Source organism: Clarias gariepinus, chromosome 8, assembly GCF_024256425.1.
Source record: "Clarias gariepinus isolate MV-2021 ecotype Netherlands chromosome 8, CGAR_prim_01v2, whole genome shotgun sequence".
Taxonomy (NCBI): Eukaryota; Metazoa; Chordata; class Actinopteri; order Siluriformes; family Clariidae; genus Clarias; species Clarias gariepinus.
In genome coordinates, this window is record NC_071107.1 from 7,180,326 (window position 1) to 7,195,000 (window position 14,675).

A 14,675-nucleotide genomic window follows, 5' to 3' on the forward strand; every position below is an offset into this window, starting at 1 on the left:
GCTTTTCTTTTTCTTTCTTTCTTTCTTTCTTTCTTTCTTTCTTTCTTCAGCAGCATCGCAATTCTGCACACATCTTATTTGCTTCTAAACACATATTTGTTCACATGTACATGTCCTGTTTTTTTTTTTTTTTTTTTTTCTTATCCAGAATCCGGAGAAGCTCTGAGCAGTTTCATAGAGTGCTCTCTAGAGAGCGGTGTATTTCCGTGACAGTGTGTGTCTGTGTGTGTGTGTGTTAATTACCAGCGCTCTTGTCTGCTGGAGGAGTCGTTCTTTATTAGGCCGCCTTGGCTCTCTGCTTGCCAGGCCTCATTTGGTCTGTGCTGAGCTGAGGGGTCTAACCCTGCCAGCCAGCGTGGCCCGGCCCTCCCCTGTTTGATCTCTAGCCCCAGCCCGCTGTTCCAGGAACCCCCCCGTCCCCCCCTGCCCTGTCCTCCTAATCCCAGCTGAGCTCATTATGATGTAGCCCGGCTGCCTGAGCTCGAGCTGTCCAAGCTAATTACGGCCTCGCGCTGGCCACTGCCTGCTCGGGGCCCGCTGATGCTGCTGATGGGGCTGGAGAACAGGGATTCTGGGATGGGGAAGGGGCGCTGAAGTGCTTCTGTACGTGTGAGTTGGCCTACTGGGGTTGGGGAAGAGGGATTCTGGGGGGGAAGGGGTGCAGAGTTGTTGCTGTACCTGAGACTTTACCTACTGGGCGAATAGGGCCGGAGAAGAGGATTCTCGGGGCGATGAAAAAGCAAAGAACTGCTGTTGTAACTGAGAGTTGGCCTAGCAGGGTTGTTAGGGCAGGAGAGGAGGGGTTTTGGGGGTAGCGTAGGGGTGCAGAATTGCTTCTGTATTTGATACTTGGCCTGCTGGGGCTGATAGTGATGGAGAAGGGGGTGAGAAAAGGGTGCAGAAGTGTTGCTGTACCTGAGTGTCGGTCTATCGGGGCTGCTAGGGCTGGAGAGGTGGATTCTGGGGCTAGAGGCGGGCCACCTTGGGATTCGGGAAGGATTAATCGGGGCGACCTTAAGGTGGAGACCTTGACGCTGCATCTTGAGGACTCAGGATTGCAATAAATTTATTTCTCCTAGAGTGGAAACGGAACTTTAGTGGAGTTGCGGTGTGTTTCAGAATATAGAACAGCATGGGGGAATTTGTTAGTATTTACTATAGAGGATGGTGCTGTTGGTGCTGTGGGGGAGAATTTTGCTATTAAATAATCTCTGCACAGTGTACCCTCCCTTCCCAAATATAACTCATACACACTTATGTTTTATTGAATTGCCTTTAGCTTTAATTACTGTATGGCAGACAATATTTACATTTCATTTTAAATGATTATTGTTTGACAGACGTCCTTATCCAGAGCGATTGTTGAGCTCATTATACAGATGAGCAATTTAGGGTCTAAGGGCCTTGCTCAAGGGTGCAGCAGGGGCAACTTGATGGTGCTGGGCTTTGAATCACCCTGATCACTGAGCTACCCCTGCCACACATGTTCGTTGTTTCAGTAAGCTTATGTAATTTATTTCAGACCAAAGTTGCATTCATTTTGGCCTTACATCTTGTATTGATTATGAAGCGGTTCGTCCCTCCTGAAAACTTCTCCAACACGTCCCAAATACTCTCTGTGGGGTTAAGGTCAGTACTCTGTTGTGTCCAGTTCATGTGTGAAAATGCTCCCAGAAACACTCTGTCACACTCTTGTTCCTAGTGCAATCAGAAAAGGAAAACTCCATAGGTGTGATAACCTGGTCATTTAGTACATTCAGCTCGCCAGCTGACCTTAATTTTATCGCAACATAATGTTGCTTAGCCTAGACCTGACCAACTGAACCAGCCCGAGATTAGAACACTGTCTCCAGAGGCTTGTACAGTGGCCACTCAATTCCCTTTTTACCCTGATGCGTCCATCACTCAGGAATAGGGTAAATCTGGACTCAGCAGACCATATTACCTTTTTTCAATTGCTCAAAAGTACAATATTTTTGTTCCTTACCAAATTCAATCAAGGATATCCTTTCAAGAATGTATTGCTGAGCAAACTTCAGCCTTCACATGTTTTAACCAGTAGGCAGTTTGGGGAAAAAATGATCTGTGTAAAAATAAACCTGTGCAGAAATACATAGAGAATCCATCCTGCATGTGGACTTGAGTATTTGGGCCGTGTGTGAAAACGACCTAAAACTTTTAAGTCCAGGCTTTTAAGTCTGGTGTTTGGGAGACTGACCTGCCTGGAGTGACCTCTGAGGAGCATGAGGGAGTTGCTTTCTTCCTATCTGCCCAGTGGCAGTCCTGCAGCGTCGGTGCTGATCCTCTTTGCATCTGCTTCAGTGGACGCCGAATAAACTCACCCACATGGCCTCGTGGCTCTCCCGTGGAGATAAAGAAAAAGAAGCAGAGGACTGGCTTTGATCTCGGCTGGCCCCTTCCACCATTACGGCGCATAGCGTGATGGAGAATGCAAGAGGTCCCCTGCAGGCTGCCTTATTTTAAAACTCAAACAAGACACTTCTTCTTTTTTTGTCTCTCATTAACTCAGCCTTTTCTGATGAAGCTCCTGTGATGAGCGGAGCAGCATTCGCTAGTTTCGACCCCATGTTTCTCACATGACTGAGAAGCTTATGGATGCAGTTTTTTGGTCGTTCTCACTTTTTTCCATCATCTCATCATTCTTTTTCACTTCCACCTGCTCTCTCTCTCCCTCTCTTTCTCTCTCTTTCTCTCTCTCTCTCTCTCCCCCTCTTCTGCCCCTTGTGTATATTCATTACATGCAGGAAGAGGGATGGTAGGAAGATGCGAGGTGTAATTAGGCTGCGTTTCTTTATCAAGCTGTTTTGCGGCCCGCTGAACTAAATTACCATTGAAAGGCTGCGATTAGAGCTGGATGCCCGTTTTAAGAAGCCGATGGGCCCAAGCAGTGGCAAGCAGCCATTTTGCTGACCGTACCGCCGTGATTGCGATGGTGAAGGTTGCGCTCGGAAGTGTTGCAATGATCTGCTAATGGTTAATTACCTCCTCGCGGCCTGGAGTTCTGGGACGTCTAATTGCCAGCGAAGGCGGCTTGCCTGATACTTAAGCAGCGGTGGTGGGCAGGCGTTCACTCATCTAACAGAAATCATTTCTTCACCAAGCGCCTGGTGGCCAAGCGCTCCCCGCCGGCCACGGTCCACTCCACAGCCATAAAAAAGAAAGCATGAGGTCCAAATAAGGAGAGTTTGATTCCAGGTTCTTTTTAGGGTCGCAGGAATAGAAAGTTCTTGCCTGGTCTCATAAACCTCTCGATTCATCTCGGCACAAAAGGTGAGCTCTTTGCCAAGTGGTAAGGGACCACCATTTTCCTTTATTGCAAATTAAAACCAGCAGGAGAGAGCGAGGTGGTACTGATGGAAGGCAGGGGCAACGTCGAGCCGGTGTTAAGAGCAGAGCTAGAGCGTTCTAGAGGGAAAAGCATTAAATTAAGTAAATTGCCAAGGCAAATAAAGCAGAGAGCCTGGCTCGTTCCCACTGCAGATTCCTCCTTGTCGTGCGGCAAGCTGAGAATGTTCATTTGCCGAGATCATTTGCACAACCCCTCCACCCCGACCCCCTCCTTCGTTAATCTCTTCCTACCCCCCCCTTCCCTCCCTTCTTCCCTTCTGCGTATCCAGCACTCTTGTTGTCCGTGCTTGTTAATTGTAGTTAAAGGTCTGTGGGTACGAAGATGATTTAGGCCTCATAAACCGAGTAAACAGGGCCCTTAGCCGGAGACGGCTACACTCACACGACATCAAAGCATAAATTAGGCGGCCATTAGGTGCGAAAAAAAGCCTTTGAGATGATTTGCTCCGCGCTGCCTCCGCTGAGAGTGACCATTACAGACGTGCTCCGGGAGTTTGACTTTAATGAAGTTTAATAAAGTTTACCCGTTTTGCACTGATGAGCGGTGTTTTTTTTTCTTTTTTTTCTCTTGCCGTTTCATCTTGATTGCTAAAAGGTATTAGGAGTAATGAGGGGCTTTTGGCCCTCGGCTCCCGCACTACGAACACACAAACTGTGCATGTTTAATGTGTGTTTTGATGGCTAGTGCCCCCTTCCATCAATTATTTGTTAATAAATGATTTAAACACACAAACACACACACAGAGTGATTAGTGTTTTGACACAGGATGCCGTGATCGTCCGTATATTAAGATATCACTTGTGTTTTTCCTACACACTCATGGGTTTGTGTACATTTTTTTTGCAAATGGAAAATATAATCCTGCTTTACTTTGCAGGAAACAGACTTAAAAAAAAAAAAAAGAAAAAAAAGTGTTGTTTCTGAGGGACCCGGTGTGTCCGTGTAAACATGCGCTCAGTGTTTACGGTAATTAAACGCCGAACGCCGCCTCTGTCTCTCCATCTGGATGCGTGCGGCCCCGGTGGACGAGGATCAGTGACTCGGGAGTGTATCGCCTCCAGCCACAGAGCTGAAATCTTTGTGAAGCGCTCTGATTCAGCTGATGGCCAAGGACTCGTCTGACCTCGGGGCTCGCTTTCTGGACTCAGACAAGAGCGCAGTTCCCCTCGGTCCCTGCGAAGGATCCTTCATTCTTTTCCACACTGAGTTTTTTCTTTTTTTTTTTTTTTTTCTTTTGTTTTGTTTCTGGCTCAGAGTCCCTGAAGTGTTTTGGTGTGCAGTTGTTGTGCGCCTGACTCGTCTCAGGTAAAAGAGCAGGACAGCGAGGGGACGAATGCCTCCAGGCTAGCTATAGATTTTACAGAGCTGTTTCTCGGGTGAGAAGAGCAGCCAGCGCTGCACAATTATGACCCATTGTTCAGGTTTTTTTTTTTTTTACTGTAAAGTAACGCCATGAGCAATATAAATTTTTTACTCTACTAATCCTTGTATTGTACTGTATCACTGGTCTGGGATCGTACACATTCACGCACGTAGCGTTCTAATATTATTTATTTCATTGTTTATTTATATCTTGTTGTCAGTACTAAGTGTAGCATTGTGTGTAAATTTTTAATGCTAACACGCATTGTTAATGTAAGATTCAGACATGGTGTGTACTGTAAAGTAGTCAGATGATTTGTTTTTCTAATGTTTATATTTATGTACTGTATGTTTTATATATATATATATATATATATATATATATATTGTATTCAAAAGATTAGATGGCACTGGAGAAGGTCGCACCAGGTTAAAACCACCTTCATGAGTTTAGGAGCCTGCACCTTCCCTCGTTACGTTTTCCCCGTGCCCCGTCGTCATGCTCCAGCGCTGCAGGTGGTGCTGTTGAAAGGAAATAATTGGAAATTTTCAACAGCTACTGTAAGAATATACTAACTCATGTTAAACTCTTTGTAGTTCACTGAAAGGCCTGTGTGTTTCCGTACTGGGTGCTGTTACAGTGGGTAAACTGGGAACCAGACTAACTGTGATGCTGTGTTCCTCATAGCAGCTCTGGGGTTTAGTTACATACTCAGATCTCACCTGTTAAAATTATGATTCATTATGGTGTGTGTGTGTGTGTTTTAATATATTTTAATATATAGCTGTTTTTTTTTGAGTAAATTTAATCTAAACCTCGGTAGCATGTCAAAAAAAAGAAATCTGTAATTATTATCAAGTTAAATTGGATACAAACATCTTCCATAAGTGGAAAGCTGCTCGAAATTACTTAATTAATAATAAAATAAAAACCTTTTTGTCTGTAGGAAATAATCAAGATGTTATACATGTAAATTTAAATAACAAGATTTATTTATGTTAATTGATTGTTCATTTAAAAAATATGTATTTGTTTTTAAAATCAGTATAATTTTTATTTAGGGTTTATTAGTTAATAAATTGTTTTACATTTAAATGACCTCTAGTTAAAAAATTTGTATGCTATTAAATAAATACAAGAACATGTATTTAAGTACATTTAACCCCGCATGGATTAATAAGAAATGGCTAAAATATAAAATAGCATCAATTAAAAAGTTGGCAGATAATTTAAGACTTTCATTTATATGAAACGCTAGTAATGAAAATCTCCTCGCACGTCTCCCAGAGGTTCGCATGGTAACTAATCGTCCAATCAGATTGCGTTTTTAGAGCTTGTGTACACATTCACGCTGGACTACATTCTGTTATATATTCTTGTAATTTCATTTGTTTGTTTGTTTTTTTTCTTCCCCATTATGTGTGTGTGTGATCGGTGGCGTCCGCTGTCCCGATCACACCAAGCCAACACTGCACTCAGCAGCGCTCCGACCCCTGGAACCCCTCCACCGCCTGCCGTGTCTTTATTTATTTATTCCGAGAGCTATCCGAGCGGCTCAGAGGGCCGTGCTAAGTGTCCTGCGGGAGCGACCTAGCCTAGCAAATAAACATCTGTTATTCAAATGGAGTTATTCAGAGCTCGAGTAGGGGGGGACAGGGGGGGGTGTGTGAGAGAAGGAAGGTGGGGGGGAGGAGGAGGAGGGGAGGGGCGGCGCTGGGAGTTAGCAACATCTCAGAAAACAATTATACGCTGTTGACATGAAAAGAGGCGCCGCAGTCACTGTGTTTTAATTGAGCGGCTGTCGGGGGGTCAGGGGAGGCCGGGCGCAGCGTCTCTGCAGCTGGAGCGCTAATAAACTCACCTCGGCGCAGCGGCGCAGCCGGAGAGAGCAGGATTACCTGCAGACAGCGCTCTTATTAAAAGCCCACAGCTGACATTAATGACTTCTCACCGGCGTCGCTGTCTTCACCCGTCTCTAACCGACGCCTAACGAGTGCAACATGTTTATCCTTATTAATAACAACCACGACGAGCTCCTGGTGCTGCAGCATGCACCTGAATACACCTCTCTTCTTCTCTCTCTCTCTCTCTCTCTCTCTCATAAAGTCTCTTTTATTAAATTAAATCTGCATTGCGCAGTGCTAACCAGCCTCCTCCTCCAATCGATAACTAATCTCTCTATTGGCGGATGTCTCCAGACTTCAGCGGCTAATTCCAGCCCTGACAGCCACGTCTCCTCCGGAGTGTCATTGCAGCTCTCAGGGGAGCCGGAAGTGAGGAACTCGATCCATATCTCCATCCTCGTGAAGAAAAACTCCTCGCTTTTCTTTCGCTAATGAAAACCGGGCTGCGCGACGTTCGCTGTCGCGTCGATATCCGGACGTCTATAAAGACCCCGCGTTAGAAACCCGAGACGGCCGAGACTCGCTAATGCTGTTCGTGATGGCACTCACGTGCCCTGTTAAAGCGATGGATAGCATCTCTGTTAGCGTAGCGCAGCATCGACTCCACACCTTTATAGAGGCAGAAATCCATAGCTGTGGCACACTGGGCACACTCACACACTCTCTCACACCACACACACACATATCCACATCCACATGCTTTAATTTATACATCCATCTGTTTAAACTCTCACACAGTGCCTGGACCCGCTACGGCTTCTACATACCATACAGTGAAACACAAGGAGATCACCAACGTTGTCACACACTCGGGGGACAAAACAAACACACTCACGGAAAAAAAAACACATTCGCGATAAAAATACACTTACATTACCTACATTTGGCAGATGGCCCTATCCAGAGCGGCTCAGGGGCCCAACTGTGGAGACCTGGTGGTAGTGCTGTTGAACCTGGGACCTGCTGATCAACAGTCCAATGCCCTAATCACTGAACTACCTCTGACCCCTGACACAGATCCACACACTCCGGGCAAAAATATGCAACGCAATTATGTTACATCAGTGTAAGGAGTCTCCAGTGTCAGCGCTGTTTAACAAAAAGAAGTAACTGTAATTGTTCAGGACAGAGTTTACACTATGCTACACTTTTTTGGAAATTTGAGGGGGAAATGGAGGAAAGGAAAAATGAATATAGAAGGCAAAGACCAGGATTGAAAGAAATAAAATACCTAAATTGATCCAAGCTAAAAGAAACTGACAACCAAACCCTTCGCACTTTCCTGATTAGCAAACAACGAAGATACAGTGTATATTCCCTGGTCGTACAGTTCTTCATGTGAGTGAGTGAAGTAACGACTCAAATTTCTGATACTCGTTTAAATCCCTCGCCAAGTGCTCTCCGTGGGTGTGGCTGCTTGTGCGTGTACACGTGCATGCGTGCGTGCTCCACTCTCCAGCATTGTGAAAGTTTTACAGTACCTGCAGCTCTTCCACAACTCTTTGAGGTCTCTGTCCCACTGAGGAGTGCGTTATGATCAAGCTCATGCGCTAAAGTGAGTAGAAGGAGGTGTGTGTTTCAGGTGCAGGCGTCTCCCGGGAGCAAGACGATCCTCCACAGACGTCTGCGCGCCTCCTAATAATAACTTGAAAGTGCGGTCTCGCGCACCGCGTCTGTTCTCTTTTTAATTAGCCTTTAGTGCGAATAAAGCTAATTGCTGGCAGATAATTGGGCTTAGTTTCAGTTCTCAAAGTCTCTCTCACACACACACACACACATACCTTCCTCTCTTTCTCTCTGTAGGTGTAGAGCACACACTGAACCTCGGGCCAGGTTCCTGCACTGTTTGTCCTTTAGCACTATGATTAGAGAACATTCATTAGCCATGTTTCTTTATATATCGAGAGTCAGGACACACAGCGAGTTTCAAATCAGTTCCATTTTATTTGTAGTGCGCTTTTAACTACGGTCATCATCACAAAGCAGCTTTACACAAAAGGAAATTATGGAAACGTGTGAGAAAATATGTATGAAAATATGAAACAAAATGATCAGATGATGTCCCTGATGAGGGGGACGGTGGCAAGGAAAAACTCCCTGAGACGGCAGATAGGAAGAAACCTTGCGAGGACCCGGACTCAACAGGGAACCCATCCTCATTTGGGTGATAACTTGGCAGGAATTGATTTGCAGTCATACTGTTTCAGGAGGCTGGAAGTTCAGTACAACCGAAGAGGTGTTTAAGGTAATACGGAGCCCGTTTGTTATTGAAGGCTCAGGTACCAAACTGTAGGAAACTCCAGTCCTGAACTATTGAGCGACTACAGTCACAAGTCCTCAAAGAACAGCTGTTTGCATCAGCCGTGTTCAGGACCGTCTTCATGGGGAAGTGGAACCGCCCCGTCCCGAGCAGAACACACTTGGCATCCATGCAACGAGATCTTCAACCAGAAACAGGGCCCCAGGACAAGTCGGACAAGTCCAGAGGGCAGCGGGAGTCTAGATCACTAGCAGCTCAGGAGCAACATGTGCAGTTAGACAGAGGGGGTGTGTATCAGTGTTTAAGCATTGTGTGTGTGTGTGTGTGTGTGTAGAGCTCAGCTGGAGGAGGAGTTGGATGTGGCTCGTGTTCGAGTGGCCATGGAGCGAGCTACAGCGCAGGAGCTCCGTCTGCGCCTGCACCAGGAACAGCAAGGTAACACAAACACACACACACACCCCTCAGTATGGTCCTGGTAGCAGTGACACACAGACGTGTGTACAGTAAATCACCTCAGTGTGGTTTCACTTCAGCTTTACCTTTTGTGGGCGTGGCTAATTGTAAACCTCCTCTAGTACTACACACCCGATTAACAACACTCGCTTGTGGGTACAGAGAGAATCTCACACCCTTTAAAAAAAAAAAAATTTAAGAGTACTATGAGTTATTGTTACACAGAAACACTTGCACACACCGACAATATGGAGACTGACGCTAGTGTTTGATAGAAAGTTTATAAATAAAATAAAGTTTGAGTGAAACACGAGTGGTTTCCTGAGGAGAGAGAGAGAGAGAGTGAGAGAGAGCTGTAGCACAGAACAGCGCTGTCAGTGTGAGCGTCGCAGTTTTTATTCTTCCCCTGGGGGAGAGCACAAGGTTATGGTGCTCCCTCTCACACACACACTCGCACCTTGACCCGGCCGCCGCCGCCGCCGCGCTCAGCGTCTCCTCCGTATTGTTCCACTAATGGACTTCAATTGCCGTGGAACTGCTTTCAAAAAGCTCCTGGAATAAGATAATCTGCCTTGCGCTGCTCACATAATCACCTGATTGCTCTGTCCATTTGGCTAATTAGCGCTGCGCAGGTGTGACTTGCAGCTAGCGGGGTCTTTTATCGCTAGCATGAATGTATGTATGTATGTAACCGAACAAAGTCTGAACACCCTCTCTGGTTTAAGCGAGAACGCTCTCTCCAGGCCGAGCGCGGCGCAGCGGAAAGTCACCTTCGGAGCGATTTTAATCCAGACACGTGTTTATCAGCCATCCAGAAAAGAGCTGGGCGATGAAGCGCACGCTCCCCGCTCACCTCCTGATTAGTCCTGACAACCTCCTGAGACCAAAGAGACGGCTAATTTAAACTAACAAACTCCCTCTGTGTGTGAGTGTGTGTGTGAGTGTGTGTGTGCATGGGTGAGAGAGAGAGAGAGAGAGAGAGAACATCACCTGACTGCACGCCCCGGACAGTCCGAGAGCTCACCTGACCCTGAGAGGTCAGAGACTTCTAAATATTACAGTGTGTCCACGTTTCCAAAACACACACACACACACACACACACACACTCAGAAAGCATGGAAGTTTTATCAACACAAAATCCTAATCTTGTCTCTGTCTCCACTGTAATTTGCCGACTCCTCTCAGGTCTCTCAGTGTTTTACTCAGGGATAATGTGGTGATTGTTCAGGGTCGAAGGTCACGTGATGAGTGAGTTAGTGACCTTGTGAAGCGTTCAGGACAAAAGCAGCGTCTGAATAGGACACGAGCGTGATTAATCATAATGGAGTCATTTGTTTGTGTGTGTGTGTGTGTGTGTGTGTGTGTGTGTGAGAGGTGACTAGTGTGTCTGTGCTTGTATGTGAGGTGACCGGTGTGTGTGTATCTGTGTATGTTTGCATGTAAGGTGACTTGTGTGTGTGTGTGTGTGTGTTGTTCTCCCAGAGTTCCAGCAGAATGATGGTGATGAAGATGAGGACAGAGTGAGCAGCACACCACTTCCTCCAGTACACAGACTACATCGCTCTGTCAGAAAGGTACATACACGTACGAATAGGTGTGTGTGTGTGTGTGTGTGTGTAATTGGGAGCAGATGATGGCAGTGAGGCGTGTGCGGCTCCACCATATGGCTCAGTAATGGGAGCTTGTCATCGCTTTTATTACTGAATGACAAGCACCATGTTCAACCAAATAACCTGCTGGGGGTGGTCCGCTCTCTTTAACACACTGTGCTCTGTGTGTGTGTGTGTGTGTGTGTGTGTGTGTGTGTGTGTGTGTGTGTGGGTTGTGCGCGCACGTGCACGCTCATGTCACCCACGCTCCTGCCAGCCCGTTGTCAGCCAGGCGTAAAGTGCCTAATGCTGTTTGATAGGCAGTGTGTTGCAGCTCTAGCAAAGTAAAAGCGGGCAGTTTGCCTGGGGGTATGACTGACACACACACACACACACACACACACACACTTTCACATACTCTGACAAGCTTCTCAATGGGTTATTCAAGAGGTGACAAAAAACAGCAAGAGGGACAAAGGGTGAGTGTAGTTACTCATTCTCTCTCTCTTTCTCTCTCTGTCTCTCTCTCTCACACACACACACACACACTCCATAATCATGTGTTAATGTACACAAGTGTGTAACAACTTCATCATCAGACTATCATCATCAGTCCACCATGAGCATGTGCCAAATCAAACACTCTATTCACTATACAATGCACATAAACACACATTAGTCCCAATTTAACCACTTTATCAAGTGCACTTAAAGACATCATTAGCCTGCTGTGGGCGTGTCCCAGTCCACCGAGCCTGTTCACTTTGTAGTGCACATAAGCAGCGTGTACTGTCCTGCTGAGAGTTGTTTCAGTCAGTTGGACGTTTGGAGAGCTCTGTCATTACCAACGCCTCTGATTTCTTCCGGACACTTGAGTCGAGAAGAGGAGATTGAATTGTAGCCATCCACGTGAAATGCACTTGTTTCCTCATCGCTGAGTCCTGTAATAGCCAACAGTGTGGAAGACGTGTTCGGTAATAAACATGTCGGTTGTTTTTTTACGCTTGAAGGTGACACGATGTTGACGTGATGGACGTCGTTCCCGAGACTCGGGAGTTCAGTAGCGCTAACTGCGCTTGTTGAACACTAATAGATCGCACTGTGTTGTGGTAATAATTATACTGTTTATACGCACAGAGTGCGCCGTACCAACTAAAAAATGCGAAAGTCAAAATAGAAGAAACCAGAAGGTCAAGAGAGATCATGCTGCAGCGGAGACATCGCTCATACCGACATTTATTGTGCTTGCAATGACTGTTCTGTTCGAAATACAAGAAAGAATACCATTGGTTCTTTTATAGAGATTGTGTGTGTGTGTGTGTGTCTGTAGATTGAAATGTTGGAAAGGAAGATGATGCATTTAGAGAAAGAGACGTTGAAACTGCAGGAGGACAAGCAGGTCCTACAGGATGCTAACGATCTCCTGCGTAGTAAGCGAGCAGAGGACCAGGCAGCGCTGCAGCAGGCCCATGTTCGAGAGGAAGCGACCCAGGCTCGGGTAAACGCCGAGCGGAACCGGCTGCTCAGCGACATCCGGGCTCTACAGGCCCAGCTGGAGAAATCGCACAGAGCTGAGACAGCATCTCGGGCAGCTCTACTACGGATCAGACAGGAAGTGGGAGTGCTGAGGGCCGAGAGGGACTTCCACAGAAACAAGACACAAAGAGGACATGGACGTGGGACACACGTGGTAACACAGACCTTCTCTGTAAAGCCAAGGACACGCAGCCCTGCCAAGGATGAGTGGGAGGACATGAGTCCAGACAGGTATGTTTTTTGTTCTTTCTCTCTCATCTGTCTGGCCCTCTGGTCTTTTCTCTTTCTTTTTGTGTCCTGCACAAAAGATAAGAGGAGTGCAGAGGTATGTGGTTGGGTGATGAATTCGTGCTTGGTTGGTACTCAGAAAGAGCTACTTTGATGTATTGTGTGATGTCTTATTTAATGCTTGTTCACTGACATTTGTCCATGTCATGCCAACACACTGTTACTACATGCTAACACCATGCAGTGTCCCAACAGTCCTTATCAAAGAAGTGTCCCGACACCGTCACCACATACTGTCTCAAATTTGTGTAATCAGGCAGAGTCCCCACATCCGAGTCGAGAGTCCCCACATCCGAGTCGAGAGTCCCCACATCCGAGTCGAGAGTCCCCACATCCGAGTCGAGAGTTCCTACGTCGTTTCTTCACACTGACATGCTTCTGTCATTCCGGCAGCTTGATTGAATTTACAGATTTTCATAAATTACATCTTGCTGATGAAGAAATAATTTCCTTACCATTTTTCTTTCTCGTTTTTTCTATCTAATTGTAATACACGTTTTATTTTGATGTTTATGATGTTTTGTATGTAGCAGTTTTTTGTTTTTTTTTCAGTGACAGTGGGGATTCCCTGGACAGTCTGGAGAATCGGCGTGCGGCTCGTCCTCTTCGCTCTACTACTCACGCAAAGGTCAGAAACTAAATCACAGTCTGTACCTTCTTGATTAATTAACTGAATCTCACTCTGTTACAATATAGCAGATAGAAATACTCATTCCTTTTCCAGCCTCTCTTCTCTCTCTCCCTCTCTCGAGGGTTAATAAGACATAAGAATCGTAGCTTGTCATGTGAATGAGAAACCACAAAGAAGCATTAACTTCTCTCTCCTGAAGATGTGGGAAAAATTACAGTTAAAGTTCTGACTGTTACTACAGAAACAATGAGAGAACCTGCACCACTGTCAGAGTTGGTGTTCTAGAGAATTAATCAACACCTTCTAACCAATCAGGAGACAGAACTCAGCCGTGCTGTGGTGTGAGACCGAGCTGTGTGTGAGGAGAATTCCTGCCAGATGTCTACTTAATACATGTCTCTCCTCTGAGAAAGCCTTAAGAATCTCCCGCTCTCTCTCTCTCTCTCTCTCTCGCTCCCTTTTTCTCTCGTCCTGTCATGTCCTCTCTCTGATCTCTCAGTGACAGCTGAGCTCCAAGTTACTCGTGTCACACTAAAGAGCTTCCTGATGAATCTGTGATCAAACCAGAGCGAGAGCAATAGAGAGAGAGAGACAGAGAGAGAGAGATCAAACCCTGTTAGTCAGAGCTGAGGGGCGAATCCTCCGACGCTTTGATGTGACTACAAACGCTTCGGGGTGTCACACTGTCAGGAAGCGGCACGGTGCGTTACGTTAAACTGTTCCCCCGGATTAACATGTCGTGTTTTGGTTCCACCCCCCACAGGCCTGCGCGGCACTGCCTCGCCGACCCAAGCTCAGAGACAGATCCACTGTGTCCAGGGCTCACAGCACAGGTAACTTCACTTACAGACTACATCAACTTCTGTACTCAGTCCCCTAGATAATACATCACCTATCCCTACACACTGTATCACCTCCCCTAGATAATACATCATCTCCCCTACACACTGTATCACCTCCCTAGATAATACATCACTTATCCCTACACACTGCATCACCTCCCCTAGATCATTTATCACCTATCCCTACACACTGTATCACCTCCCGTAGATAATACATCACCTATCCCTACACACTGTATCACCTCCGCTAGATAATACATTACCTATCCCTACACACTGTATCACCTCCGCTAGATAATACATCACCTATCCCTACACACTGTATCACCTCCGCTAGATAATACATCATCTCCCCTACACACTGTATCACCTCCAGTAGATAATACATCATCTCCCCTACACACTGTATCACCTCCCTAGATAATACATCACTTATCC

The 14,675-nt window shown here is 46.2% G+C and overlaps 1 protein-coding gene across 1 annotated transcript in view; it reads left to right on the forward strand.

Moving 5' to 3' along the window:
* The window catches only part of cntln (centlein, centrosomal protein), a 77,589-nt gene that overhangs the window by 43,907 nt on the left and 19,007 nt on the right, over window positions 1–14,675 (forward strand). Inside the window, exons 16-20 of the mRNA XM_053502839.1 lie at window positions 9,232–9,332; window positions 10,834–10,925; window positions 12,271–12,707; window positions 13,317–13,392; window positions 14,159–14,228. Coding sequence (XP_053358814.1) covers window positions 9,232–9,332; window positions 10,834–10,925; window positions 12,271–12,707; window positions 13,317–13,392; window positions 14,159–14,228 — 776 coding nt within the window. The remainder of the gene's footprint in view (window positions 1–9,231; window positions 9,333–10,833; window positions 10,926–12,270; window positions 12,708–13,316; window positions 13,393–14,158; window positions 14,229–14,675) is intronic.